Raw genomic sequence first — 27454 nt, 5'->3', positions numbered from 1 at the left:
AAAGAAGCACTAAAGCTTTGTTTTTTGTCCCTTATATCATAATTATGGCTTCTTGTAGAATATTTGATTTTGCTTTTTTCTCGTTTCTATGTTACAGCTTCACTTTGGTAGTAGATTTTATTGGAACGTTTATTCGTGCTTTTAATTTGGTGTATTTTTAGATATGCTTTTATATCAGCATTTCCCAGAACATACCCCAAGATAATAGGCTGGATTAAATAAAGTGAAAAGTTTTGTTTCAGTGTAGGATAAGTCAGTTTTATAACTAGTATATGTAACAGCAATATGTTTGGTTATTCTGTGGTACTGATTTCTCATTGCATACTATTTTGTCCCATACTGCTGTTAAAATAGCAGTTCTATTTTTGTTTTTCATGGAATCATACAAGATCAGTAGATATTTAAGTCATTTAAGAAAGTCCTCAAGAGCATGTAAAAATAGCCAAGGAGATCTGATTTTAATTTTTTGAAACTAAATTTTTTTCTCCTAAATTGTTTATCTTTAGAAAAGTAAATTATCTCAATCGGTGTTTTTATGGGATTAAGAAGAAACTTAGAAAACATGCAGCTCTTTCTGGTTCTGTGCCTAGTGGGGATTTTTGGACAGTCTAACCCTGAAACACAAGTATCTGTAGGCCATTTTCTGTAGCGTGAGTGTCCAAACTGTAAGCATGTTGAAGCATCTTGGCTGAGAGACCTTGTCAAATTGAAATGCCGTGAGATCATTGTGAGTTCAGGAACTTGGGGGTCTGAGTGTTGATTCCTAAATTGAGAGAGACAAGAAAAAGAGAGAAACATGTCTTGAAAGATTAAGACATGAGATAATTACATATTTTCCTTTGACGTTTTGAAGGTTTCTCGCTTGAGTTTTATTGCTAATAAACCTATGATGGGATGCTTATGTTAAGAAAAGCCCTAAGTTTTTTATAAAAGGTAAAAGTAGAATAAGGAAGAACCTCTAACTTTAAAAGCCCTGGAAAATTCTCTATAGTCTCCTTTGGAATCATTGTACAGTGCTGCCATTTACCAAGGTATGCTTCCTTAATGAAACTTCCTTTTTTCAGGTTCCGGCATTCGAGATATTAAGAGGACTCTGGAAATTGCTCTGCATCTATCTTTAAAGCTTTTTAAAGTTTCATTTTAGGTTGTTTATTCGAAAATGATTTCTGTGTTTTTTATTTTGTTTTAACCAGTTGTAGGTTATATATTGTTTGGATCTGCTTTAATCATGATAATATAATTTTTTCTGGGGATTAGTCTGTTTTAGAAACAGTTAAAGGCTGCCTAGCTTGGGTTACAAGATCATGGTTTTGGCTCACTATGACTTTTATTAACTTGGACCATTTAATTAGTATTGAGTGGGTGAGTAGTTGACCAGCAGTTGGTTTAAAACAATGCAGTAATGGTGGGATGGGAAATGGATGAAAAAGAAGTAGAAAAGTAGTCCAGGATGTTGTAGATAAGAAAGCACTCAGATCAAGATTTAAACAGAAAACAAACTTTACTACTCATGCATTGAGATTAAAATTGATCCTGTCACCTGGAAAAGGGCTTATGCGATTTTTGATAAGCCCTTTGCTTTTATTGTCCCCCTCTTCCTTTTTAGTCCCTTTATAGGACTAAATATGTTTGGCTTTCTAAGTTTGTTGCCAGGCTAAAATTAGCCCATGGTGATTTGGCAATTATGTAATATTCGAGGAAAGGAAATATGGTAAGTAGGCACACAACTCACCCAAACCTGTGTGGATCAGGTGATAATACATCCCAGTTTGCCTGGGGATAGTCTCCCTTTGCATCCGTTATTTGTGTGTGATTACTAACTCTCCATTTGACTCTCTAAAGTGTTCTAGTTTGGATGGTGGATTTTTATGGACATTTTACAATTTGATAAATGATACTGATTTACTCAAATACCAGTCTCTAGAGTCAGCAATGATATTAACTGTATATGGAACAATTGTCTGGTTGTCTTCCTCCTCTTTGAAGCTTCTCTGAGGTTCTTCATGTTCTTACCATCACTGTTTTATTGATTTAAATCTGTGATATCTCTTCCATGCCTATTTCCGTAACCCATTTGGTGCCACTCTTACACTGGAGTTCAAATTGTGATGTTGAATAAATAAATGACTTTGGCACTGTGGTTGATAAACAGAATTAATGGGGCCCTTTGTGGCCTGGCAAAAATTAAAATTCTGGGCAGTTGCTACTATTTGTAGTAGGAATGAAGGAATGAAAAGGAGGATGAAAGGGAAAGAAGAGAGATTTGGGAGATTGAGCAGAAACTGACAATTTTTTCTAAAACTAATTTTGTTTAAATTTATAAGTTTATTATTGGGCATGGTGCCTTGGTGGCATTTTGTGCTAGTTTGCCATATTGCAATAAAATTCACTTCAGAGACTAAGAATTTTTTTTTTTAAGACTTTTTTCATTTGAGAGAGAGAGGGTGTGTGTGTGCACACAAGCTGGGGGAGGGGCAGGGGGAGAGGGAGAAGCAGGGAGCCTGAGCAGGGAGCCTGACGCGGGGCTTGATCCCAGGACCCTGGGATCATGACCTGAGCCAAAGGCAGACACTTAACCAGCTGAGCCACCCAGGCGCCCCCATGTATGTATTTATTACTTTGTATGAATTGCGTTATAGTCAGAATATAAAAGGATGAGAATAATGTTTATATGATGTGTTATTTTTAAATCGTTAATGTTTTTAGCCAGTTATGGATCATTTCATTGGCTACGAGGAATTTCAGACCTGTGCAGTGAAATGAAACCCAGTTAAACGGACTAGTAATTCTATAATTTGTCTTTTACAGGTCATGTAATGTTTGCGGAAATAAAGATGGAGAATGGAAAGTCAAAAGGCTGTGGAACGGTCCGATTTGACTCCCCAGAGTCAGCTGAAAAGGCCTGCAGGATAATGAACGGCATAAAACTCAGCGGCAGGGAGATCGATGTTCGCCTGGATCGCAACGCGTAATTTCAAACCCCGGTTGGGACATTCTTACATCTGTGTTGCCGAATCTCCTAGTAAAAAGTCATTTTTTTAGTAATTCCGTATGCTTACAAAAGCTGCAAAAATGAACTTTTAAAAACTCCCACCAGCTTTTAACAGTATAGTGTTAAATATACTGTGATTTTTGTTAATCTCAAGTTTGGGTTTTTAAAGACAGCAAGTCGGTCATTCAGTTTAAATGAATGGTTATACTGTTTTTAATGAAATAAGCCATTTTCTTGTTACTTTCAGTACTACAGAGTGGGGTTGGTTTGTTCAAGTTTCCTCAGCTTTTATCAACTTATTGTAAGGTGAAACATAGATGATTTTTTCAAAACTTCCGTTTTATATATGTAATTGTCCTTGAAAAGAAAGGGCTCACACAAATTAGGATGTGATTTTGGTTGGTTTTAAATTACTTTTCTTTGGTGATAAAAGTATTACTGTAAGTAAGTTTTCGATTCTAAAGTTCAGGATATTTTTTATTTCACTTAAATGATGAAATGGAGTTTTCCTTCTCTTCCCTCTCCCATCATTCACATTTTCCACATAATGCTATTAATATTAACCTCCACAGCCCCTTATTTTATTATTTCCAATGATTCCAAGTTCATATAGAACTGATAATGTGGCAATCCCCAAGTATAATAACAGGCAGACTACTCCCAACTTTCTGTCTAGTTTCCAGCCATTGAAGTGAACTGCTGAAAAAAGAAAAATAATTGAAATGTTGAGCGTGATGGTTATGTAAGTTAGTCCTCTGCTGTTCACTTCTACAGGAGCTGATGTATTTATAAATGCAGTTTTAATAAACCACGGAACACCTAAGCACAGCATATCAAACACGTTGGATCCCACGATGTTAGACATAGCCATATCTCCTTTGCCTGCAAAAAAAAGCATGTTGTTAACATGTGCACACCAATACTGTATTTTATTAATAAGCTTCATAAAAAAAAAAAAACACTGGAAATTTTTTTTGTTGGTTTTGGAAAATTGTTATATTAGAGCAAAAAGTCTTACTGAATTTGTATTTTTTAATTTGGGGGGTTAGTATTTAAAGTCTTAACATTTATTTAATAATAATTATCTTTATTTATTAAACCATTTTTCAATAAGGTCTATAGATCACTTGTTGCTTTTCATTCTAATTTAATATGGTTAATTACTATTTGATGCACATTCCAGATGAATATTATTTGGGGGATTAGATTTAGTGAAATTACTCTGCTATTAAATAGTAAATCCTTCTTTTCGAGTCACTCCTTTTTTTCTTCAAAGTATGTTAACTGAGGAAATAAATATTTTTAAAGGTATCTTTGCTCAGTGTATTTCAGCCAGGCTTGAAGAATGGGCATTGCAGCTTGAGGGACCTAGCTCTTACCTTTTCTTGCAACCAACACGCTTGCAATCGTGTCTGGCAGGCTTGTTCCGGCTGCTAATAAAGTAAGGCCCATTACCGTATCAGGAATTTCTAATGTTTCCCCTGTAATAAACAGAGATACTGCGAGTTGCAAAACTTACAGATTCAATAACCATTCTCTGCAGTTAGTTCAGATATTTCCTTCCTGAACAAAAAGAAAATAGGCACATTTAGACTTCACAACTAATATGTACTTAGATTTTACCTAGGAAAATATTTGAATAAGATTGGTAGATTGGATAACCCAGGTAGCACAAATTTTGAATGACAGATATCTAAAGATATTTAATAGAATTCTACTTAGGAGTAATCCCCCTACCTGGTATGCTTACAGAAGGTTTGGATGTTCACTGTTAATCTCATTAAGGCTGTTGCTTAATATATGCTAATGAGATTGGTCATTTTCTGCTTTTCAAACTATTTTCTTAAAGTGGTCAGAATTAAGCAAATTGTTTATAGCTATTTTTAACCTGTAAATGTATTAACATGGTACACATTTTTTAAGTCATACTTTGGTGATCTACCTTAAACAAGGGAAAACAAAAATAGGGTTCTACTTGAGTCTTCCCAACATTATGGTCCCAATTTATTAATTGTTCTGTTAAATTTGGTACCAGTTCAACATTTTTCAGAAATGTGTTCATTCTGGGAAACAATCAGAGGGAAGTTAAAAAAACGTACATGTAACTGCTCTTTAATGTTGTGATTGAAAACTTACTTTAGAATCTTCTTTCTTTTTTTTTTTCTTAAGATGTCAGTTAAAAGAACTTCAGCTGTTTATTGCATGCTTTATATATTGATATTAGAATTGGAATCGGTTGTTAATTTTTGTTACTGGTTTGCCAGAGTTCATATGTACATAAATAACACTAGTATTTATCATCTTGGGGGCTGTTCTATGATCTATTACTTGATTTTGTTCTTCTCTTGATTTCCTGTTGTCAAATATATTCTGGCTGAGAAAATTTGGAGAGATTTAATATGCAAGCTAATTGGACTTTTTCATCTTTCTCATTAAAAAAAAAAGAATACTCTGATTTCTTGCTAGCATGCTATTCTAAGTCATATATTAATTTGTGAAAAGTCAGAGAGCAGCAACCTTTTTTTGTAAGGGCCATGTAGTAATTATTACTTTAGGCTATGCAGGCTATATGGTTTCTGTTGCAGGTACTCACCTCAGCCACTGTAATGTGAAAGCATCCATAGGTAACGTATAAATGAATTAAATGAATGGGCATGATTATGTTCAGTAAAACTTCACTAGCAAAAACAGGAGACCTGGTCATTCGGTCACACAGGCCTTAGTTTGCTCACCTCTGATATGTCCATTCAGATTAACCTTTTTGGGAGAAATTCTTGATTTTTTTTCCTATGTTTATATTCAGTTTTTTCTTCTGGAGTCCTGTGGGACTAGAGCTGATTATGGCCAAGCAGTAATATTTAAATTTTAATCATGAAGGTAGTAGAAACCTAAATTGAAATTTTATTTTATGCCCTTTTCACCCATTTCATAGTTTGTTTATATGTCCATATTAAAAAGCAAAATGAAATGCAATCCAGTTAAACAGTGGGCATAACATTGTTTTCTCAAAATGCCGGCCCCTTGCTATATTTTTCATTATGGAATGAAATTCAATATAAAGAGTATATTGTGGACCTCATACAATGTGATTTAATTATTAGTGCAATAGGAAAACATCCTATGTATTTGATTTCATTTATAAGAAGATCCTGTGGCTTGTAACTCTGGGCTGTATAATATTGAGAATATAGTTGATATGTAATATGCAACTTACAAACCCTGAATGATCTTGTTGGTATATTAATATTTAACCTTTTTGTAAGTAGCACTTCTCTTTAGTCTTTGCTGAAAGAGAAATTTCCTCCGTAACTAGACTACTTTTAGTTAATATATGCAGTTTGTTCTTCTATAAAACTGATTATTTTCTTTTTAAATTGTGCTTTTATGCTAAAGATACATACCAGTTATTGTGACCATCCAAACCAGGATATATGTAAATGCAGATATCCATAGTGCTGACATGAAAAATGTTATCACAAAATAATTTTTCCAAAACTTCCTTCTACAGTCTGGTGTGGTTAGAAAAAGTAAGGTAATAATAGGAAGGGATAGTACCCAAAATATTCTTTTTAAGTCTGCTTCAGGCATGTTGAAAACACTTGGTGAATCTGTTGAGGAAAGAATAAATGATTTTGAGTTTTCTCAAATGGCCAATTAAGTTGGAAATGTCCATTTAGAAAGCTATATTGAAATAAATTAGCTGTATCAGTTTTTAAGAGGCTATTTAAAACATTTGAATACCTCATTACTGATATTGCTGGCAAAAAGAAACTAATTGAGACTTCAGGGCAGACAGTAAAAATGAGATACTCAGCATTTCTTGATTTGGGGTCTTAAATCCATCAAAACATCTTGGATCGTTCACTAAATATATTAGACGTAATGTTTATGAAGTGTCAGTTGGACTTTCTTTTTTTTCTACAATGTGGATGGTCTTTAGTAACTTTTTTTGCTTATGGGATTAACCTGGCTTCTACCTATTATAGCTATTATAGTTGTCTCTATTCCCCAGTATTGATGAAGTCTCTAGCCTGCTCTATGTGTCAGATAATGCATACTTAGGAAGTATAAAATAATTACAGCATAATCTTTTTATTAAGTTGAATATTCCATTCTAATTCTCATTGTAAGTGAATTTTGGAGGCTTGCCTCATTTTTCTTTCTTACATTGGTTTAGCAAATTTGGAATTCGCTACAGTTCTTAGGAAGAACCTTTAAGAAAATAGGAACTAGCATGGAATCTACAATGTAACTTGAGTGTGTTGCTTTATATAATTTGTTTTATTAAATTAGTGGAAGACAGTAGTATATTAGATAAAAATAAGCGTTCACTTTAAAATTATTTAAAATTTGCATGGCATTTACAAAAGAATGTACCCATATATATTGGATCAAATTACATTACAACTAATGCTAGTAAAATAATTCATGAAAAAAATTTGCCAAGCCTCAGCCAGTGGGCCACTAAGTAAATTTTAGATATAATCTCAGTGTAATGAAAAAATTTAGAGTGATTCTTTTGAATTTCTTTTTATAAAATTTAACTTGGCAATATATACTACTTACACTTGGAAGGCTAAAAACTATAATTTTTGTAAGAAGGAGAAAAGTTTTAATTTTTTTTTAGGTAGTAAAAGAATAACTTCCCTTCCTAATGTACTTAAATTTAGACTCTGTTTCATTCTAACACTTTGTAAAAAACTAATGCATAAATTTTTATTTCTGGCCATAGATGAATTTGACTTCTAAATATCTAAATGTTTTACTACTGCTTCAGATGACCTGTTTAACTCTACTATTTCTTTTTTCCCAGACCAGCCCTTTTTCCTAAATTCCAACTTTTTGTAAGTGGTGTTCCCATTTTCTCAATCAATCATGAACAAAGCCTCAGAATTTTCTCTGCTCCCTTTTCTGGCCCCATATAGTCCTTCTGTTGCCTCGTCTTGGTGGTGCTTCCTCTGCATTGTCTTTTTTATTCCTACTTTCCTTCGCTCTGTCTAGGCATCTACCAAACACATCAGCTGCTTTAGTAGCCTCTTACAGACCTCCATTTCTTTTATCCTTTAATTTCCCTGCTTCATAAACCTGCAAAGACTTGTATAATAGCAGTTAAGACTCTTCTATTCTATTCTTTCCTATCCACCTTTTCTCTGCTTCCTTACCGTGTACATTCTGTGCTCCAGGTAGGCTAGTACTTGAATAGGCCTTTTGCTCATATTAATTCCTTAGCATCAATTTATAGAATATACTTTACTCTTAACTTCTACGTCATTTACATAATAGACTTCTGTAGCTGTTACTTGTCATAAATCATGTCATCAGCTAAAATCTGATCACTTCTACCAGGCTCAGTTTAAATGCTCCCTTCTCTGTGATAATCTTTTCTATGTAGCCATCAGATTTTATATACTCTGTCCCATTTAGAAACTAGTTACACTTTTCTCTTTATAGTACTTAAACCTCCGTATTTTAGGTATTTTCTTTTTTCCATACAGCATTGGAAGCTTCTTAAGGATAAGGAACCACCTCTTCATCATTTCTGAATCTCCACAGTGTCTTTTACATAAGTGTATATAGTAATTGCTGAATTGAAATGAGATTCTTAAGTTTTTCTAGTGAATAGACTTAATAGTGGGCATGATGTGCTTATTACCTTCAGAAACCTGACTAAGATCATGTAAACTTAAAGGAAGCTGAGAGTAGCCAGACTCTTCATGAAATATCCCACTGTCAGTTCTTGATTGGCGACGGATAAATGGCTGACCCTCATCTTCCCATCCCATCAGTGGCTGTTGTTCACTTCTCTCCTCCATAGCTTCCGCAAGACAGGTGCAGCAAGGACTGAATTTCTTTATAATATATTGGCTAATTTTAATGTCAAAACACAGCACCAAAACATATAATCCATATATCAAAAGCAGCAAAGTTCCTTCATACCTATAAATTAGAGAAATTTGTGTGTTTTAAAATTAAAAACAAATTTTTTTGTTAGAGTTAATAGCTTCTGGGAAGTATCTGCTTAATAATTTTCCAGCATAGCAATAGAACAAGCAGAGAACATTGCTAGGTATATTTTGGTTTTAGAGATGTGTCCTAACTTGGTTACAGCATTACTGTTAATTTATTGATAAAAGCTTGGCAGTCTATATTTCCAATAAAACCAAGAATTATAAACTCATTGTCTTCATTTACAGATTCTTTACAAATGGTAGGCATAAACAATGCTTTGAAAATACTAGTTGTAGGTTTTCAGAATAAAAGTTAATGAATAGCGATCGGCATTCTCCATCTCAGTTCATTGGCAGCATACATTCCCCAAAATGTGTAGTAATTATAAAAGAATATAGTATCTGTTCATTTCAACTGTGTCTAGACAAATCTGGAATAAGACTTTTGTGTAAAATATTCAGAATATATATGAGGCTTTGGGACTTTCAGTTTACAGAGATTTTTTCTTTTGATGTAACTGAATTTGGCTTGTATCTGCAAGAAAACAAGGATAGTCTTAAAAATAAAATTATACCTTAGGCACTGAGAACTGTTGTCCTATGCTCTGGTTTCCTAAAGAGTGATGATTAGCTTAATACCATTACATTTGAACCTGTCATTTACCTTTTATTTTATAGCCAATGAATTTCTGCTACAGCTGAAAGCACAGAGTTCTTGATTTCCCTAATGGAGTGAGCATAAGCTTGGATACTCTCATAGTCAGTGTCCCCTTAGAGACAACTGCTGAGTCCCAGAGGGATCCCTACTATATCCATTGGTCTTTCTTTGGGAAACAGACCAGATTTTAGGATGATTCACTTCGAAATTTTTCTCTCTGCTAGATTTTTAGTTTCTTGTTAGCAGGTATTTTGCAGGGTTGCTAAGTTGTACTCCAGAAAGGTGCCATTTACATTGTTTTTTATTTTTTGGTATCCTCCGGCATTGTACAATGCACAACCTCTGTGGCTGTGCATTGTACATTCCTCTCCATCCCTTATGATTCCTAGCATTGTGTTAAACACCTACTGGATACCTGGTTCTTATTAGTTGAAAAAGTTATTAGCTGTCCACTGAGTCACCCCCTTTTTCATTTTCTTGCAACAGCAAGATACTGGGAGGTTACAAAGAAAGCAAACAATTGTTAATACCTAAATATTGTTGATTCTTAGAGGAAGGCTGTAATTCCTCTTGCTGAATGAACAGCAGAAAGTTGGAAGAATCTGAAGATTTTAAAATTTACTTCCTCCATCATTTCTCTCTAGTCTTGTGACCATGACCATTTCTAGCCAAGCTAAGGTAAACAACCCAAAAGATGAAAACCCAACTGTTGGGGGCTTTAATGGACAACAGAAGGGGAGACTTTCTGAACAGGCAGTGGGGCGAAGGAAGATTGGTAATATCCAGTGATTAGTGAGACAAGGAGACATCACTATAGAAATTTCAAAGAAGGGAAAACCCAACCAGCAGCGGTGATGAGGAAGTAAGCTCAGAGGCATATGGGAAAATGGTGCATAAGTGGCAGGTAATCAAGAGCTCAGTAACTGAAATAAGGTTTCTGAAAAAGAAACATTGCTAAACCATTGGAATTTCATAAAATCCTGTCTGTAATTGTGTTTTACATAAGAGTAACAATGATTTCAAGCTTACCAGTAAACTTGGTTGTCGAATATTATGCCAAGAACTGCGGCTACACTAACTGCATATGCTGCACAGTCCCTGAATAGGGGCCAACATGATAACGTTGAGACCTGTAAAATGATAGTTTACTGTTTCCATTACACTGTAACTTTGAGGACATGCTTAGCGTAATACTGGAATTGTATGTTTGTAGCTAAATATTGTTATCTTTTGCATTTTGCTTAGAGAAAAAGGAATTTTAAGAACAATTGTGTTTCAGAGCCTACTCTGGTTTTCATAACTTTGACCAAGAGTTATTTGTGGGTTAACTTTAAATGGAATACATGTTTTTCTACTGATTAATAAATTTGATTGAACACATTACTAGTGCCTTATTTGTTCTAGACTATAAAGAGTTTTTATAGTTTGTCAAAACAGTAAGCGGTTGAATGAAGTTTTCTTACATACCGCATTAGATAGCAAGCCACAAGCCGCACAGATGCCAAAGAGGTTATACATTGCAGATCCAAGGATGGTGCTAACGCCGATATCTCCCTTTGTGATAAATACACCTGCGAGCAAGGTAATTGCTAAGTTAGTGTTACTAGATTTGAAGAAGGGAAAATCACATTGAGTAAGCAGAAAATATAAGGAGCAATATTTACCCAGGAAAGCAGTAACTAACTCAGGAGCTGAACTACCGGCTGCCATAAAAGTTGCACCTGCAACATCCTGAGACAATCCAAGGGCTGAAGACAAATGAAATTATGTTAAAGTGGCAAATGAAAGGGTATGTCTCTATACCTAAATATTCAAATCTACAGCTTCGCAGAAAAGCACTGACAGTGACTTAAACTAGAAAAACTAAACATGCAGGTTAAAAAATTAGAGGAATCCAGTGCCTTGCTTTCTCTATGAATTCACTACTTAATGCTTCTGTGGAAAGGGAGAGGCGGCCAGGGACTATTGGAGCTATGCTGCTGCGACTCGGTATTGTGAACGCCAAGATACGGATTTTGTAGCACCCAGAAAAGCTTCCTTTCTGGCTCTATGGCTTGTAGGTGTATAGTGACAGAACAAGTTCTTTAAAATGACGCTGTCAACAGTGCTCCAATAGGAGCTGGGGAAGTGAAGTATTTCAGGAGTCATAAGTCCAATTTGAAAGAGGAGGAAAAAGTGAATATTGGTAGTTTTTAAGACCTGTAAGTGAACCTGAATTAAGGAGCTGATTCACAAATTGGCAATTTCAACCTTGTCAATATAAATGAGAGGAAATTGGTTAACTAGGAACCAAAAAGATTTACTATTGTATAATTAGAATCTATTGATTTAAAACATAAAACCAGTGAGGCTTTGCTCTAGAGTAGGAAATATAAGAAAATAAAACTACTCAAATAGTTTGTGTGTATCCCCCAGACTTACAAGCACGCAAATCCTTTATTTTCAGTGATTGCTGGGATGAGAGTCCTAAGAAACTTTTGGCTTATTCAGTTTTAGAGCTAAGGGATCTACTATGGGAAGGAAAAGGGAAAGCCATGTTGAAACCTTGCTTTGGGGAAGCCAAGACAAGGTTGCATCAGAAATCCCCAACCGGGCTTTACTGGTAGACTAAAAAGTAGCCTGTGGAAGTAGCCTGCTTTTTTATTCTTGGTGTGGCAGATTGTATTTGACAAAGATGGCTACAGTATTGGCATCCATGTGATTTTCCAGAAACTTTCCATTCCCTGCCCTCCCCCCCACCCCCCAAAAGTATAGTTTATGTGTCCTCCTGTGACTGCTTTGACTAACAGAATTTGGCAGAGCCATAATATTTCTGAGGCTAGGACATAAAAGGTGACAAAACGTCCTCAGGATTCTCTCTAGGGACCTTTGCTTCAGGGTCCTAAGCCACAGCATGAAACTACAACGACCGTTCAGCTGTACTGGAGAGCTCTCATGAAGAGCCAGCCCACACAGAGAAAGAGATGTCTGACACACCCCGACCATTTCAGCCCCCACATTTTGAATTTCCCCTTCCCAGGCACCAGACATGTGAGAGGGAGGAAGGTTTCAGATAATTCCAGCCTTCTGACTATCACTGCATGAGAGACTTCAAGTTGGAACTACCAGCTGAGCCCAGTAAACCCTCAGTGCTGTGAGAGGTAATACGGTGACTATTGTTTTACGCCGCTAGTTTTGGGGTGATTGGTTAAGCAGCCATTGATAACTGGAACACCTGGCTATTGTTCACTTAAGTTGTTACACTTTCTGAGTACCTACCATGCCAGGTGCTTTTTTAAGCGCTAGGAATATGGCAGAAAGACAAATGTTTCTGCTCTTGTGGAACTAATTCTAGTGAAGAGAACAGATAAGAAGAAACTGATAAGCAAAATATGTGTTGCATTAGAATTTTGATGTTACTATTGGCACTGTTTGGGGTTGCCACGAGCCGCACTCATACAAGATGGCGAACGTAACTGGTGAATATGTGTTCTGACTCTCCATCAACTAGTTGGCTGTTCTGCAGTTTCTCTCCCTCTCCTCACACCTCCCTATTCCCTGAGACACAAAAATACTGAAATTAGGCCAATGATTCCCCTACCATGGTCTCTCAATGTTCAAGTGAAAGGAAGAGTTGCACGTCTCTCACTTTAAGTCAAAAGCTGGAAATGATTGGGGCGCCTGGGTGGCGCAGTCGTTAAGCGTCTGCCTTCGCCGGCTCAGGGTGTGATCCCAGAGTCATGGGCTCGAGCCCCACATCAGGCTCCTCCACTGGGAGCCTGCTTCTTCCTCTCCCACTCCCCCTGCTTGTGTTCCCTCTCTCGCTGGCTGTCTCTCTGTGTCAAATAAATAAATAAAATCTTAAAAAAAAAAAAAAACGGCACTCAGGTAGGCCAATTATTTTTTTTAATTAATTAATTAATTTTTTAAATGATTTTATTATTATTATTATTATTATATTATGTTAGTCACCATACAGTACATCCCCGGTTTCCGATGTAAGGCTCGATGATTCATTAGTTGTGTATAACACCCAGTGCACCATGCAATACGTGCCCTCCTTACTACCCATCACCGGTCTATCCCATTCCCCCACCCCCCTCCCCTCTGAAGTCCTCAGTTTGTTTCTCATAGTCCATAGTCTCTCATGTTTCATTCCCCCTTCTGATTACCCCCCCTTTCTTTATCCCTTTCTTCCCCTACCGATCATCCTAGTTCTTATGTTCCATAGATGAGAGAAATCATATGATAGTTGTCTTTCTCTGCTTGACTTATTTCACTTAGCATTATCTCCTCCAGTGCCGTCCATGTTGTAGCAAATGTTGAGAACTCGTTCTTTCTGATTGCTGAGTAATATTCCATCGTATATATGGACCACAACTTCTTAATCCAGTCATCTGTAGAAGGGCATCTCGGCTCCTTCCACAATTTAGCTATTGTGGACATTGCTGCTATGAACATTGGGGTGCATATGGCCCTTCTCTTCACTACGTCTGTATCTTTGGGGTAAATTCAGGTAGGCCAATTATAACATGATGGGTAACTGAGTTATTTTCCTCCCTGATTCTTGGCATGGGCATATAGCTGCCTCCATTCTAGTCTTTCCTAGGGGAAATAATAGTTACCAGGAGTCAGGGATACTTTGGAAGTTTTCCAGCATATTCCAGAGGATGTATCAATTGAGAGATATTGGATATTGGATTATTATGAATTCTCTAATCAAATCAGGGCCCGATAATATGTGGATGAAGTTGAAAAAGAACAAAATGCTTTATTTTGAACTAAATGTCCAAACTTGGTGCCCTGAAGAGTGAATGACCAATCTTTGCTTAATGCTAGCTGAAGAATGCTTCATTAGAAAAATTCAGTCTCAAGAGGGAAAAGGTGATCTATTGAGTGTTTTGTTGCAACGTAGAAAAATAAGTGGCCCCTCCGAACACTTCTACTATAAAAAGGCAGTAACAATAAAGCTTGTCGCTATTCACTGGGCTCTAATTGAGTTATGAAAGGGAAGATTCTGTAAAGATGGATGTATAAAACTTCAAAGATATTTTAACAAGTTCTATCTTAAGGTTCTAAGAATATTTTGTAAAATGGTTTATACCTTTGAACTTTAGAATAGACCGACTTTGTCTTCGCTGACCTTTGGGTAGCATTTCTCTCTGCTATAGTTTATTATTAAAGATAAATTGTTCTGGTTTTTTTCCCCCCAGAGCTATTACTTTTTTCCCTCTTTATTACTCTAAAGGAATGATCACATTTCCTTCAGGATATAGGAGAACTGTTCAAGGTGAGTTTTCTTTATGGGTTTAGATATCATTACATTGTTTATATAAAGTGCAACTTCATGATAATGAGCTGTGGTCCACGGGGACCATGACTTAGACCAAAACTCATCAGACTTTTCGTAAGCATATTCTCTTCTCTGATGCCATGTTGAAAAGCTTTATAACAGTTTTTGAAAACTCTCTTCTGGAACTCTAACTATATTATAATATAGTAGAAAGAGCTTTAAACTGAAACAGAGACCTGTATTCTGGCCCAGCCCTAATATGGGACTTCAGACAAGTCATTGAGACAAGGCTTGTGTTTTACCATCTGTACAATGGGGCATTGGACGACATGATCTTTGAGGTATCTTCTAATTTTATCAATTTTTATCAAAATGTAGAGACTCTATACCACTTTTTATTGTTAAATAAATTTATTTTAATAAAAAACCCCTACGTTATTGAAAATTTAGGAGATAGAATGGAAATATAGAAGGGGAAGAGTCACTTACACGTTTACCATTGTGTTTTAACCACTGCTATCATTTTAATGTATTTCCAGCCATTTTCATGATGCATATTTTAATAGAGTTATAAGCATAAGCTATATATATGTGATTTGACACAATTTTAGAAGGTCCCCAGTGATAGCAAATTTTCATGCTTTGTGAATGGATTAGAGTTTTGGAACCAATCAAAGGTCATTCAGACCCAACTCTAGTGACTGAGTTGGTAGTCACCCTGTGCAGTTTTCTTTTGGGTCCAATGTGAAGTGTGACAGCAAGCCGAGGCTTTTTATGATCTGCAAAACTGGTTCTGACATTAATTTCAAATATATTTTTAGAAATTGTTTTAGTAAAGCTTTAGTGTTATTGAAATAAATGCCTAGCTTCTCAATGCACTATGTATATATGTATATATATATATGTATGTATGTATATATATATATGTATGTATGTATGTATATGTATGTATGTATATGTATGTATATATATATATACACACATACATATATATATGTATGTATATATATATTCTGTGATTTTTTTAAACAATGAATACAAATATTTTGAGTTCTTTATAGTTACCCATTTCATATTTTGTCTGAGCTATGATGGAATAAATTCTGAAACCCCATACAATATATATTATATATGTAATATATATAATATAAATAATATAAATAATATAAATAATATAAATAATATAATATAATATAATATAATATAATATAATATAATATAATATAATGCTTTTAAAGGGCTAATTCCACTTAAGAGGACTCCCACCAACTCCCAGTCTAATGCTTATAATAGTACGGTGAATTTCCAACTGCCCTAAGCCTATCATAGAACACAGACACAAGACAATTTATCTCCAAACCTTACAATTACTTCAGTTTTGGCTCCATAACTTGTCCAAGGTCACATAGGTAGTAATTGCAAGGACAGGATGGGCACCTAGCTCTTTTTACTCCAAAAAGCTGCTCTTTCAGTTTTCCATGTAGGTAAAGTGAAAAGATAAATGCATAGCCTTATTATTATTATTGCTTGTTTCCGCAATAGCAGCATACCCATGTAATCCCCAGACAGCTTGGTACTTATTTAGATCCCTCTACCTGGGGTAGATTTAGATGCGATCCAAGGGGACCACAACTTAGATCAGAGGGAAAAGAAAGACAAAGAGGATGGAAATGCTCTTGAGAGGAGGATGAGTGCCCTTGTGTCAGGGAGGAAGCACTATTCTTAGACTCTTTGTTCTTTGGGAAGGCTTTGCCTCTGTAAATTTCATGAGGATTAAGAATCAAACAATCCCCTGAAACTGTAGGCTATCCAAATGCCATACGCACAGAATTATTCAACTCCCTTTCAATTTTATCAATTTAGAACCAATTCTACCTGGAGTTAAAACTTGCATTTCTTTCTCATTGTCTATTTCTGAGACATAACATTGAAATTGAATATGGGCAAACATTAGTTCAAAGCAGAGTGAATAAAAATAAACTTTTAATTAAAAAATTAAATATTTTATGTAAGTATGTTTCCCCAACACCTTATATTAAGATCATTTTTACTTAAGACATGTTATACCTCAAAGGATTGGCCCGATGGAGGGATTAGTGTTTCTGAGTAGTATATTAGTGTAACATTTAAAAAGAAAAGTGTCTTAGCCAGCTTATGATGGACTATTGGGCTATGTCAAGTGACCAACCTTCAAGGGTTCTCAGTTTTCTATATAGTTAGCTTGGAAAAAGGTAAAGAAAGCTGCTCTAAACATTGGTTAAATAACTTGAAGAGATCCCCTTTACCTATCAAAATGATATATAAAAAGGATTTAGTTTGGCTTTATACTGAACTTTAGTTGTTTCTGAAACTGGACTGCTTATAGAGATGAGAGGTAATAGTCCTATTTGGGCTATATATAATATATAAAATATTAATTTATATTTAAATGAAATATACTTTAGAGATACCATTTCTTAAACAAGAAAAGAAGCGAAAGATAGAATAAAATGGTACGGATTTTAATATAAAAGAAATAAAAGGAACTCTAAACAGAATATTCCAAAGAGTTATCATTTAAAGTTGCCACATGGATTATTAGGTCAAAGGGTGGGTTTCATAAGCTTACTTCCCAGCTTGTGAAGGTAGTACTTGCTTTTATTTGCCTTCAACTGGGTGTCCAGGCTCTGGCAGACGCGCCCTAGACTTGGTATTTGCCCCAAACACATTCATATTGACTTGGATCACTCACTTCTGCACTTCCATCTCTGCTGAGTAAAGGATTATAGTCTTTGTAGTCTATTCTTACATAATATGAACATTTAGTGAATGTTTAGCATGTGCTAGGTTGTTGTGCGAGCGCTTGAGTTGCGTTCCGTCCTGTACGTGGCACACAGTGCTAGGAGCTGTCTCCGTCTCCGACTCTCTGTCACACACACACCTCAGTGTATCCACCAAGGATGGGTCTAGGGTCTAGAGGAGCACAGCTGGTGGGGATGAGGGAGGTCCCTTAAGTTTATTCTTTACCTCATTAGCTCCTTTCATCTCAGATAATATTCCACCTCTGAGGACGTCTTTTAACCCCTTCCCCTGAATCTTCATCCTATTTCCCAATTCAGAAACTAGATCTTATCTCCGAAGGTAAAATGCTCTGGACAACTAGAGTGTGATTTTTATTCCCTCTATGATGTGGAATTAATTTCTCTTCATTCCTCTATGTTCAAAGAATCATCATTAGCCTCTTTTCCTATAGAACTAAATGGATGTGAAAGAAGACAGGATTAGAGGAAGAGGGTATAGCGACAGCATTTTCTCATATGACTGCTACACAGCTAAGATGACAGCAAAATGTCTCAGGTTGTCTAACAGAGGTATGTGTTGGTGGTGGGGTGGGGAGAGAGTCCGTGTGACTTTTGTGATCATGAGTAGGGCAAGGAGAAAGCAAAGATCCTTGTTGGAAGAAGCCGCAGGTGGTGGTGGCTCTGGAAGAAATTTCCAGATCAACATAGCTAGCTACAGACAGAAAAGGGGCCCAGTCAGGGCATCAGCAAGAGGCTCTGCCCTCCACCATTTCCTGCTCATCGTCTCCACAGAGACTCCAGTCCTGAGCCTCTTCTAGTCTTCACCTTGCAGAAAACCCTTCTGCTAACCAAACTAACCACTGCTGTGACTTGAAGAGGGGGCAAATGGGGTGACGGGGCCGGGGTGGGCCAGGGTCCTGCCACTTCTCCCATCATGTTCTAGGCTGGGACTCAGAGCATGCACCCTACAGAAAGTCATTGCATCATACACGATGATTAGGTCCCATAGTAGTACCATAATATGAGCTCATGGACATTCTAGACAAAATGCTTAGGCCTCAGAGTCTGATTATTGTACTGTGGGCGAGTATTTATAACATTAATTTACAACCTCCTACAGGTTGCTGCAAGTCTAAACTGATTTCTTTCTAAAGCAATTGAGCGGATTCTCTTTATTTTGTAGAATACTTCCTCCATAGTAACAACAGGTATTTGACGTGTTTTTGTTTTGTTTTGTTTTTTGGGGTCAAAATTCCAGTGCCCTTGGGAGGGAAACATCGTTTAAGACTGTTTAAATAAAGACGATTCTTTTGAAACAACCATATTATGGCAGTTAACCTCAAACAAGGACGTGCAAAATTATATCATTGGGCAATCGAGAACATTGTTGGATGTTGGCATTAGAGAGAGCAGTCTCTGCAGGGTCCAAGCTGTGTAGTCTTTTTTTTTTTTTTAATTTTGAGACAGCACAAGCGGGAGTGTGGGTGGCGGGGAAGGGCAGAGGGAGAGAATCTTTCAAGCAGATCCCACCCCGGTCACACTAAGTGAGGGGTGTGACTCAGGGCTCAATCCCACAGCCCGTGAAATCATGACCAGACCTGAAACTGACTGAGGCACCCGGGCACCCCCAGGCTGTGTAGTCTTAAGTAATTAGTTATCATCTGAGCTTCAGTTTTCTTTTCTTTTTTTTTTTTTTTTTAAAGATTTTATTTATTTATTCGACAGAGATAGAGACAGCCAGCGAGAGAGGGAACACAAGCAGGGGGAGCGGGAGAGAAAGAAGCAGGCTCATAGCGGAAGAGCCTGATGTGGGGCTCGATCCCATAATGCCGGGATCACGCCCTGAGCCGAAGGCAGACGCTTTAACCGCTGTGCCACCCAGGCGCCCCTGAGCTTCAGTTTTCTCATCAGGAAAACCAATCTGTAGTCCTGACTTGGTAGGGTTTCTGTGAAGACTAAAACCATCTCTATTTAATTTAGAACCGTGCTCGGTCTCCTACAATTGTTTTATGATAAATAGCTAATAAATAAATACATAAATAAATAATAACACTCCGGCACATGGTGGAATGCTTCAGTAAACTGTTTTCAGGATTATATTAATCCTTATTAGTTGACAAAATGGGTGGAATTATTGCAACTCAGTGCTCATTAAAGAACTATGGGGAAATGTAAAGCATTTGCGGACTTCTCTGAAGCCAGTTTCTGTGGCTGGAAACAAATTCCGGAGAAATTGTTTTTTGTTGCTGATGTCCTAATTTGTATGAGACTATGCTAGACCTTGAACAGAGAAATGACAGAATTAATTTATAGGCATTTAAAAAATGAATGGAGCCAGCACTATTTCTATCTCATTTTGTTGCCAGTTATTTTCAGTATTCAAGACCAGGGTCAAGTCCTAGCAGCTGAAGAAGATTTAGAAGCAGCATAGGCGTCTATCAATCACACATGTGATATTGTGATTTATAAGAAATATACATTTGGTCATTCAGATGACCGAAATATATTTCTCATACATATTTGGTCTTCAGCCCCGGTTACCACCTCAGGCTCCCTAAACCCTTGGAATTTCCTAAGTATTAAGAGTGATGAAGGCATCTTTTGTTATGTTAACGAGGGACTTTTGGACTCCACCTAAGAACCAACTCTGTAATTAGAGGGTTGGAACTTTCAGTCCCACCCCCGACCTCTAGGAAGGAGAGAGGGACTGGAGGTCGAATCCATTGCCAATGGTCAATGGTTTATTCAATCATGCCTATGTAATGAAGCCTCCATAAAACCCAAAAGGAGCTTTCTGGAGAGCTCCCAGGTTGGTGGAGGTGCAAGGAGAGTGGAAGCTCCACGCCCTTTCCTCATACCTTGCCCCACGCATTGCTTCCATCTGGCTTTATGTCATTTTATAATTCCAGATGTGTGTGTGTATATATATACACTCATAAACCAGTAATCTAGTAAGTAAAATGTTTCTCTGAGTTCTGTGAGCCACTCTAGCAAATTAATTGAACCAAGGAGGAGGTTGTGAATCTCTGATGGACAATCAGTTGGTCAGAAGTAAGGGTAACAACCTGGGCTTATGACTGGTGTCTGAAACCCAGGGAGGGGGTCGTTGGAACCCCCAATCTATAGCTAGTCATTTAGAAGCACAGGCTTGCAACTGGCATCTAAAGTGGGGGGTGGGGAGGCTGTTGTAGGCCTGAGCCCTTAACCTGTGGACTCTGATGCTATCTCCAGGTAAATATTGTCAGAATTGAATTGATTTCTTGGACACCTTGCTGGTGTCTGAGCACTGCTTTTGCTGGCGTGGGGAACCCCTTCCCCTGTTTTGTTTGTTTTGCCACCCTGCTAGATGCAGGGATCCCAGGACCAGGGCTGCAGCTACAAGGTCGGGAAGCAGGGAGGATGGCTAAGCCAGAAACTGTGACCATGTCTTCAACCTTCCTGTCACAATTCCTGGGAGCCTGGTGGGATAGGGTGTACCTTCACCCCCTCTGCCTAATTGGGATTAATAGTGAATTCAGCTATATTGCTTGTGGTAAAAATAGCTCACTAGTTGTGTGGCCTTACACTGTGTGATCAGGAATGGGCTGAGCGACAGGCGCTTTCTAGTCCAGCACAGTGGACTGGGTAGTTACCAATGACTGAATGAGAGTCTGGTAATGGGCCAGTATCTTTGGACTGCCATGATTGTTTGTCCATAAAGGGGATATGTGTGTGAAGACCAGGAAGTGAGCTGTGACATTGTGATTAAAAAAAAAAAATATATATATATATATATATATATACATGCTTTTCCCAAAAGCCCTGGAAATTCCTAAGTGTAGAGGGTGATAAAGATGCCTTTTGTTAGGGGATCCCTCCTACATTGTTGGTGGGAATGCAAGTTGGTACAGCCACTCTGGAAAACAGTGTGGAGGTCCCTTAAAAAGTTAAAAATTGAGCTACCCTATGATTCAGCCATTGCACTACTGGGTGTTTACCCCAAAGATACAGACGTAGTGAAGAGAAGGGCCATATGCACCCAATGTTCATAGCAGCAATGTCCACAATAGCTAAATCATGGAAGTAGCTGAGATGCCCTTCAACAGATGACTGGATTAAGAAGTTGTGGTCCATATATACAATGGAATATTACTCAGCTATCAGAAAGAACGAGTTCTCAACATTTGCTACAACATGGACGGCACTGGAGGAGATAATGCTAAGTGAAATAAGTCAAGCAGAGAAAGACAACTATCATATGATTTCTCTCATCTATGGAACATAAGAACTAGGAAGATCGGTAGGGGAAGAAAGGGATAAAGAAAGGGGGGGTAATCAGAAGGGGGAATGAAACATGAGAGACTATGGACTATGAGAAACAAACTGAGGACCTCAGAGGGGAGGGGGGTGGGGGAATGGGATAGACCGGTGATGGGTAGTAAGGAAGGCACGTATTGCATGGTGCACTGGGTGTTATACACAACTAATGAATCATCGAGCCTTACATCGGAAACCGGGAATGTACTGTATGGTGACTAATATAATATAATAAAAAATCATTAAAAAAAAAAAGATGCCTTTTGTTATGTTCGTGAGGTATATTTTGGACACCTTCTAAGCGCCCCGCTGCTGGTTGCCAAGGGAACAAAGCATGTGATTAGAGGGTGGGAACTTTTAGTCCCACCCCCCTGGCCTCCAGAGAAAGGAGAAGGGCTGGAGGCTGAATCAGTTGCCCATGGTCAATGACATAATCAATAGTGCTTACATGATGAAGCCTCCCTAAGCAAAAAGTAAGAAGATGGGATTTGGAGAGCTGGGAGAGTGACACGTCTGGAGAGAGCATGGAAGCTCTGCTCCCCTTCCTTGTACCTTGCCCCATGCATCTCTTCCCTCTGGCTGTTCCTTTTATAATAAACCAGCAATCTAGTAAGTAGAATGTTTCCCTGAGTTCTGCGAGTCACTCTGGCAAATTAGTTGAACCTAAGGAGGAGGTCATGGGAACCTCTGATTTATAGCCATTTGGTCAGAAGTATAGGTAACAACCCAGCCTTAGGCCTGGTATCTGAAACCCAAGAAGGGGTCAATGGAACTCCCAATCTAGAGCCAGTCAGTCCGAAGCACAGGTAATACTTTGGGCTTGCAAATAGCATCAGAGGGCAGTGAAGGCCAGGGGTGGGGGGCATTCTGGAATCTGACGCTGTCTCTGGGTAGATAGTGTCAGAATTGCTTGCTGTTGGGGGAACTGCCCCTCCCCATCTCCCACACATTGGAATTGTGGACCCAGTTCTGGACTGAATACCAATTTACACCTTCATAATAGCTATTGTATCATATTTCAGAGCAAAGAGCGACTCACTTGTCTGCTGATGATGTTTCAGAGTAATTCCACAAGTGGCCTGTGGAAGTCATTATTAATGTTCTATGAAGTCACTTAATGAAGATTATTTGAAGTAGCAATCTAAACTTTAATGCCATTTCTGCTGCAGGCCTAGGAAATTATTCATTTATTTACCACTCCTAAGACAATTTTTTAATAAACAAAATTCTTGATGAATTTGTTCTTTCAGTCAAGTCATAGTTTGGAAATGTGAATACAAAAAGAAAAACATTTTTTGACTTTCGACTTCCCAGAAAGAGAAATTTTCAAGGTGGGACAATGTACCTCGAATTTAAAATTTCCTAGTTTCTGTTTTGTTTTTAAAGATTTGTTTATTTGTCTTAGAGAAAGAGAGCGTGAATGTGTGAGCCTGGGGTGGGAAATGGAGGGTGAGAGGCAGAGGGAGAGGGAGAGAGAAACTTAAGCAGACTCCGTGCTGAGCTTGGAGCCTGATGCGGGACTCAACCTCACAACCCTGAGACCGTGACCTGAGCTGAAACCAAGAGTCGCATGCTTAAATGACTGAGCCACCCAGGTGCCCCAGGGGCTCAGGTCATGGCCTCAGGGTCGTGAGATCAAGCCCCACGTCAGGTTCTGAGCTCAGCACATGGTCTGCTTGGGATTTGCTCTCTCCCTCTCTCTCTGCCCCTCTCCTGCTCAGAGTGCCCTCTCTTTTTCTCCCACATAAATAAATAAATCTTTAAAAAAATAAAATTAATAAAAATAAAATAAAATAAAATTTCTTAGTTTAATATAATTAACATGATCTATGTAGGTTTTCTAACTAAAGGTTCAGTCCTGGCACAAGGGTGAGCAAATAGATTATTACAACAGTAAAGAGGGTAGAAGCAAATGCACATACATATATATGTAAGAATTTAGTATATGAAAATTGATCAACTTTCTGAAAAAATAGCATTGCATCCTATAGTAAAACGAATTCTTAGTGAAAGAAAGAAAGAAATGTAAAAAAAAAAGAGAGAGAGAAACTACAAGTAAAAGAAAATATGGCAATTTTTCTGACGTGGGGATAAATGTCTTTCTAAGTGTAAAACCAAAAGGAGAATCATAAAAGAAAATATTTATAAATTCACTTAAAAATATGTAAACTTCAATGTGATACACACACAAACCACAAAAGCAAACAGCAAACTGTGAAAAAAGCATATGACATAAAAATTATATTAAGAAAAGGGTTAATATCCTTGTATAGAAAAAAAGAAGTCTTGGGAATCAGTAAGAAAAAGACAAATCCCCTCCTGTTAGAACATGGGCAAAAAGGCACAAAAGCAAAACCACAAATTTCAATAAACATGAAATGTTCAACCTCACAAATAATGGAATAAATACAAATTTTATAAAATGAGCTTCCATTTTAAAGCAATTGACAAAAATATTTATTATGTTAGTATTCATGGTTTTCTGGAATGGAAGCTATCCCACATTCTGGAGGTGTAAGTTGGCACACCACTTGTGAAGTGTTTTTGGCAATGTATAAAATAAAGCTTGAAATAAGCATAGCTCTGCATCTCTAGCAAAAAACAATCAGAGAAGTTTGCAAAGATTTTATACTAGTATGGGCACAACATTGCTTGGAATAAACAAAAGTAAAAAAACAAATGTCCAAAGAGATTAGTAATTTTAAAAATTCTGACACCTTTCTACTGGGTACCTACTATGTATAAAACCTAGTGTTAGGTTCTTGTATCATCTACAAAATCATGCTACCATTAAAAATCATGTTTTTGAAGAGCATTTAATAATGTGGGAAAATGTGCAGAATAAAATATTATATGAGGAAAAAGAAAAAAAAACCCTCAAACTGTATCTACAGCAAGACCAAAAAGCCAGATGGTGACAGGGGGGATCTTGGAGTGATGAAAATGTAAGTGATTTTACCTTTTCCTTCTTTTTTTTCTTGCATTTTATCCATCTAGGTAAAAATACTGTATTAAAGTAATTTAATCTGGGGCGCCTGGGTGGCGCAGCGGTTGAGCGTCTGCCTTCGGCTCAGGGCGTGATCCCGGCGATCTGGGATCGAGCCCCACATCAGGCTCTTCTGCTATGAGCCTGCTTCTTCCTCTCCCACTCCCCCTGCTTGTGTTCCCTCTCTCGCTGGCTGTCTCTATCTCTGTCGAATAAATAAATAAAAATCTTAAAAAAAAAGTAATTTAATCTGTATTATAGAAAAATATCAATGCTGTTGTCAATGGAATGTCAATATAAAAATGACTATATTTCTACCTACTTGAGTTCAATCATAATAATTATAACAAACTTATGCTGACCTGTACTCTGAATTTTTTTTCCTTAAACAAATACATGTCGAGAGCCTCTGTTCTTGCCAGGTCCTGTTGTGGGTGGGAAGGAGACAGCAACGGTGCAGTGAACAGGAGAGAAAATCGGGAGCACTTCAGCGGGGCCGGGGGCTGTGGCCATGGCAAAGGGAGAGTTCACATTCTAGCTCTCTGTCTCTGGGAAGAAATGCTAGCAGTGTGTGTGTGTGTGTGTGTGTGTGTGTGTGTGTGTGTGTGTGTGTGGTGGGGGGAGAGGATGCTGTTTCTGTGCAAACCTGTGAGCGTGCCGGAGGAAACCTAACCCTTAACTTTGACATTCTCTGAGGTGAGTGTGCTCAACCTATTAAGCTAACCAAGCTGGGGATAGACTGGAAACTTCTGCTGGCCCTTTTGTTGTATACGGCACGAATCATCATCGATATCCCGACTTTAAGGGACTGGGATACCGATGAAAGGTATGTGCCTAGAGTTCTGGGTGATACACAAGGCTGAGGGGTTGGAAGAGAGAGGCTTGGCCTGGCAGATCTTATTTTCCGAAACCAGCAACGGAGCTTAATTTTTAATAACTGAATTTGCAATTATCTGATGCCTGAAATCACTTTACATAAGACGCAGGACTTATTACTTATTTATTGGTTCGTAAATATCAGTTAGTTTCCTTACTAGCATAAGGCTGAAAAAGGAAGAGGGGAGAGGATAGTCCTTAATGTCATTTATTTACCATCTACCTTTAAAAAAATTACAACCACTTTAGAGTCAAACTGAAAGAAAGCTTTGTAAAGTGTAAAACGGCAAGCATTAGGAGTGCCTTGTCTTAGGAACACACACCAAGTGCATATAGGGGAAAACTCGGAACAGTTGACTTACAAACGGCCAGCCAGGCAGCATGGTAGCCAAAGAGTTTCTAGACATAGTTCTTGTAGTCATAATTGCTGGGTACTCATTTAAAGATGCCCTGCTGCACATTAACTACCAAGAAAAACCACATGCAGGCCAGTTCCTTAAGGTAGGGCCCCCAACACAGAAGTCTGAGCTCCGCGACCAGTTGAGATGGGCAACATTGTTGCCGAGCTCTTTTACAGACAGCCACGGATGCTCCGCACCGCTGTTTCAGAAGCTCGTGGGGGACATTTCCAGCCACTTACATTCACTGATGATTTCCAGGGAGGGGAGGAAGTACTCGTCACAGACAATAGACAGGGCCATGAACATGTAAAGGATAATTAAGAAGTAGATGACAATGCCTCCGTCCATGCGCTCCTGTTTCGTGAAAAACCCTTCAGGAAATTCCAGGGATGGAGACATAACACAGTGGGTGCTATTTCCTGGTAAGGAAAAGAAGGTGAAAATTTGAGGTATGCTGGTGTCGCTAGTTCCAAGCCCACAAAGAGAGATTCCTTAAGAAAACTCTAAGCGTGCGGTAACTGGGTGGAATTCTAAGAACCCTGGTGAAAAGGTATAAAGCACTTCTGAATATGATGTAGAGCTTTTTTTTAAAAAAAATAATAATCTTTGGGGCCCGAAAGGGGAGCTTTAATGAAATAAGCTGATGATAGTGAAAGAATTAGAAAAAAGAAAATCATGAAATCATTCTTGCTTGTCTGCTTTATGTCTAAAAGGGAATTCTGAACCCCTCTTCCTCCTCAAAGAGAAACTGTAACTCTGTAGAGAAAGATTCCTAATATCTGTAAAATTTCATCTTCCCGTTTCAGAGCCCAAGCTGCCCACGGGCCTGCGAAGAATCCTCCACTGTTGCGCAGAGAATTTCTAAGATGAAAGAAGATTTTTTTCATGAAGTCTCCAACAAGAAAAGAAACCGGAGACTTGCCTGCTCCATGAAGCCTGTGAATTCTTTCTGAGCTATCTTTGAGAACTTATTCGAGGGATCGAAAGTGTTTGATATTCTTCCAAATGCTAGCAGTTAGAAGAGGAAGGGTAAGCCGAAGTGAGTCAAGTGAGAATTTGCCTCCCTTTGTCCCTTCATCCGTATGTGGCAGCAGCAGGGGAGGCTGACCCCAGTGTCCACCTACCTGTGGCCCTTGGGAGACGCTGGGGCAGGGAGGCGTCCAGGGGAGGCAAGCGTGCAGCAGCCCAGAGGATGCCCAGGAGCAGAGCCCTTCTTGCCCACCGCTGGCCCCCTTCGGTCTGCAT

At 38.0% G+C, this 27454-nt stretch overlaps 2 protein-coding genes across 3 annotated transcripts in view; one reads left to right on the top strand and one right to left on the bottom strand.

The window, feature by feature from the left end:
* Positions 1-10981, top strand: part of MYEF2 (myelin expression factor 2) — a 37867-nt gene extending 26886 nt beyond the window's left edge. For both annotated transcript variants that reach the window (XM_045812075.2, XM_045812073.2), the window contains one exon: positions 2809-10981. In XM_045812075.2, the coding sequence (XP_045668031.2) occupies positions 2809-2972 (164 nt within the window). In that variant the 3' untranslated portion in view covers positions 2973-10981. The remainder of the gene's footprint in view (positions 1-2808) is intronic.
* On the bottom strand, positions 3552-27454 carry SLC24A5 (solute carrier family 24 member 5). The gene is made up of 9 exons (XM_045812077.2): positions 27334-27454; positions 26449-26628; positions 11263-11346; positions 11066-11169; positions 10628-10728; positions 8646-8929; positions 6394-6600; positions 4372-4473; positions 3552-3874 (listed from the first exon to the last, which is right to left on the bottom strand). Exons 1-9 carry the CDS (start codon positions 27452-27454, stop codon positions 3552-3554), a joined length of 1506 nt encoding a protein of 501 aa, XP_045668033.2.

This window comes from Ursus americanus, chromosome 36 (genome assembly GCF_024610735.1).
Source record: "Ursus americanus isolate L20-20 chromosome 36, mUrsAme1.1.p, whole genome shotgun sequence".
NCBI lineage: Eukaryota > Metazoa > Chordata > Mammalia > Carnivora > Ursidae > Ursus > Ursus americanus.
The sequence above is the reverse complement of the archived record's forward strand: the minus strand, read 5'-3'. Positions and strand labels throughout refer to the sequence as shown.

What these genes read in the sequence shown, in the direction of transcription:
- SLC24A5 (XM_045812077.2), bottom strand. Translation starts at nt 27,454, where the DNA reads ATGCAGACCGAAGGGGGCCAGCGGTGGGCAAGAAGGGCTCTGCTCCTG. An exon ending in GCGTCTCCCAAGGGCCACAG is followed by an intron (nt 26,629 to 27,333) that starts GTAGGTGGACAC and finishes TTTCCTTACCAG; the next exon opens with GAAATAGCACCCACTGTGTT. An exon ending in CGTGTTGGTTGCAAGAAAAG is followed by an intron (nt 3,875 to 4,371) that starts GTAAGAGCTAGG and finishes TTTTTTTTGCAG; the next exon opens with GCAAAGGAGATATGGCTATG.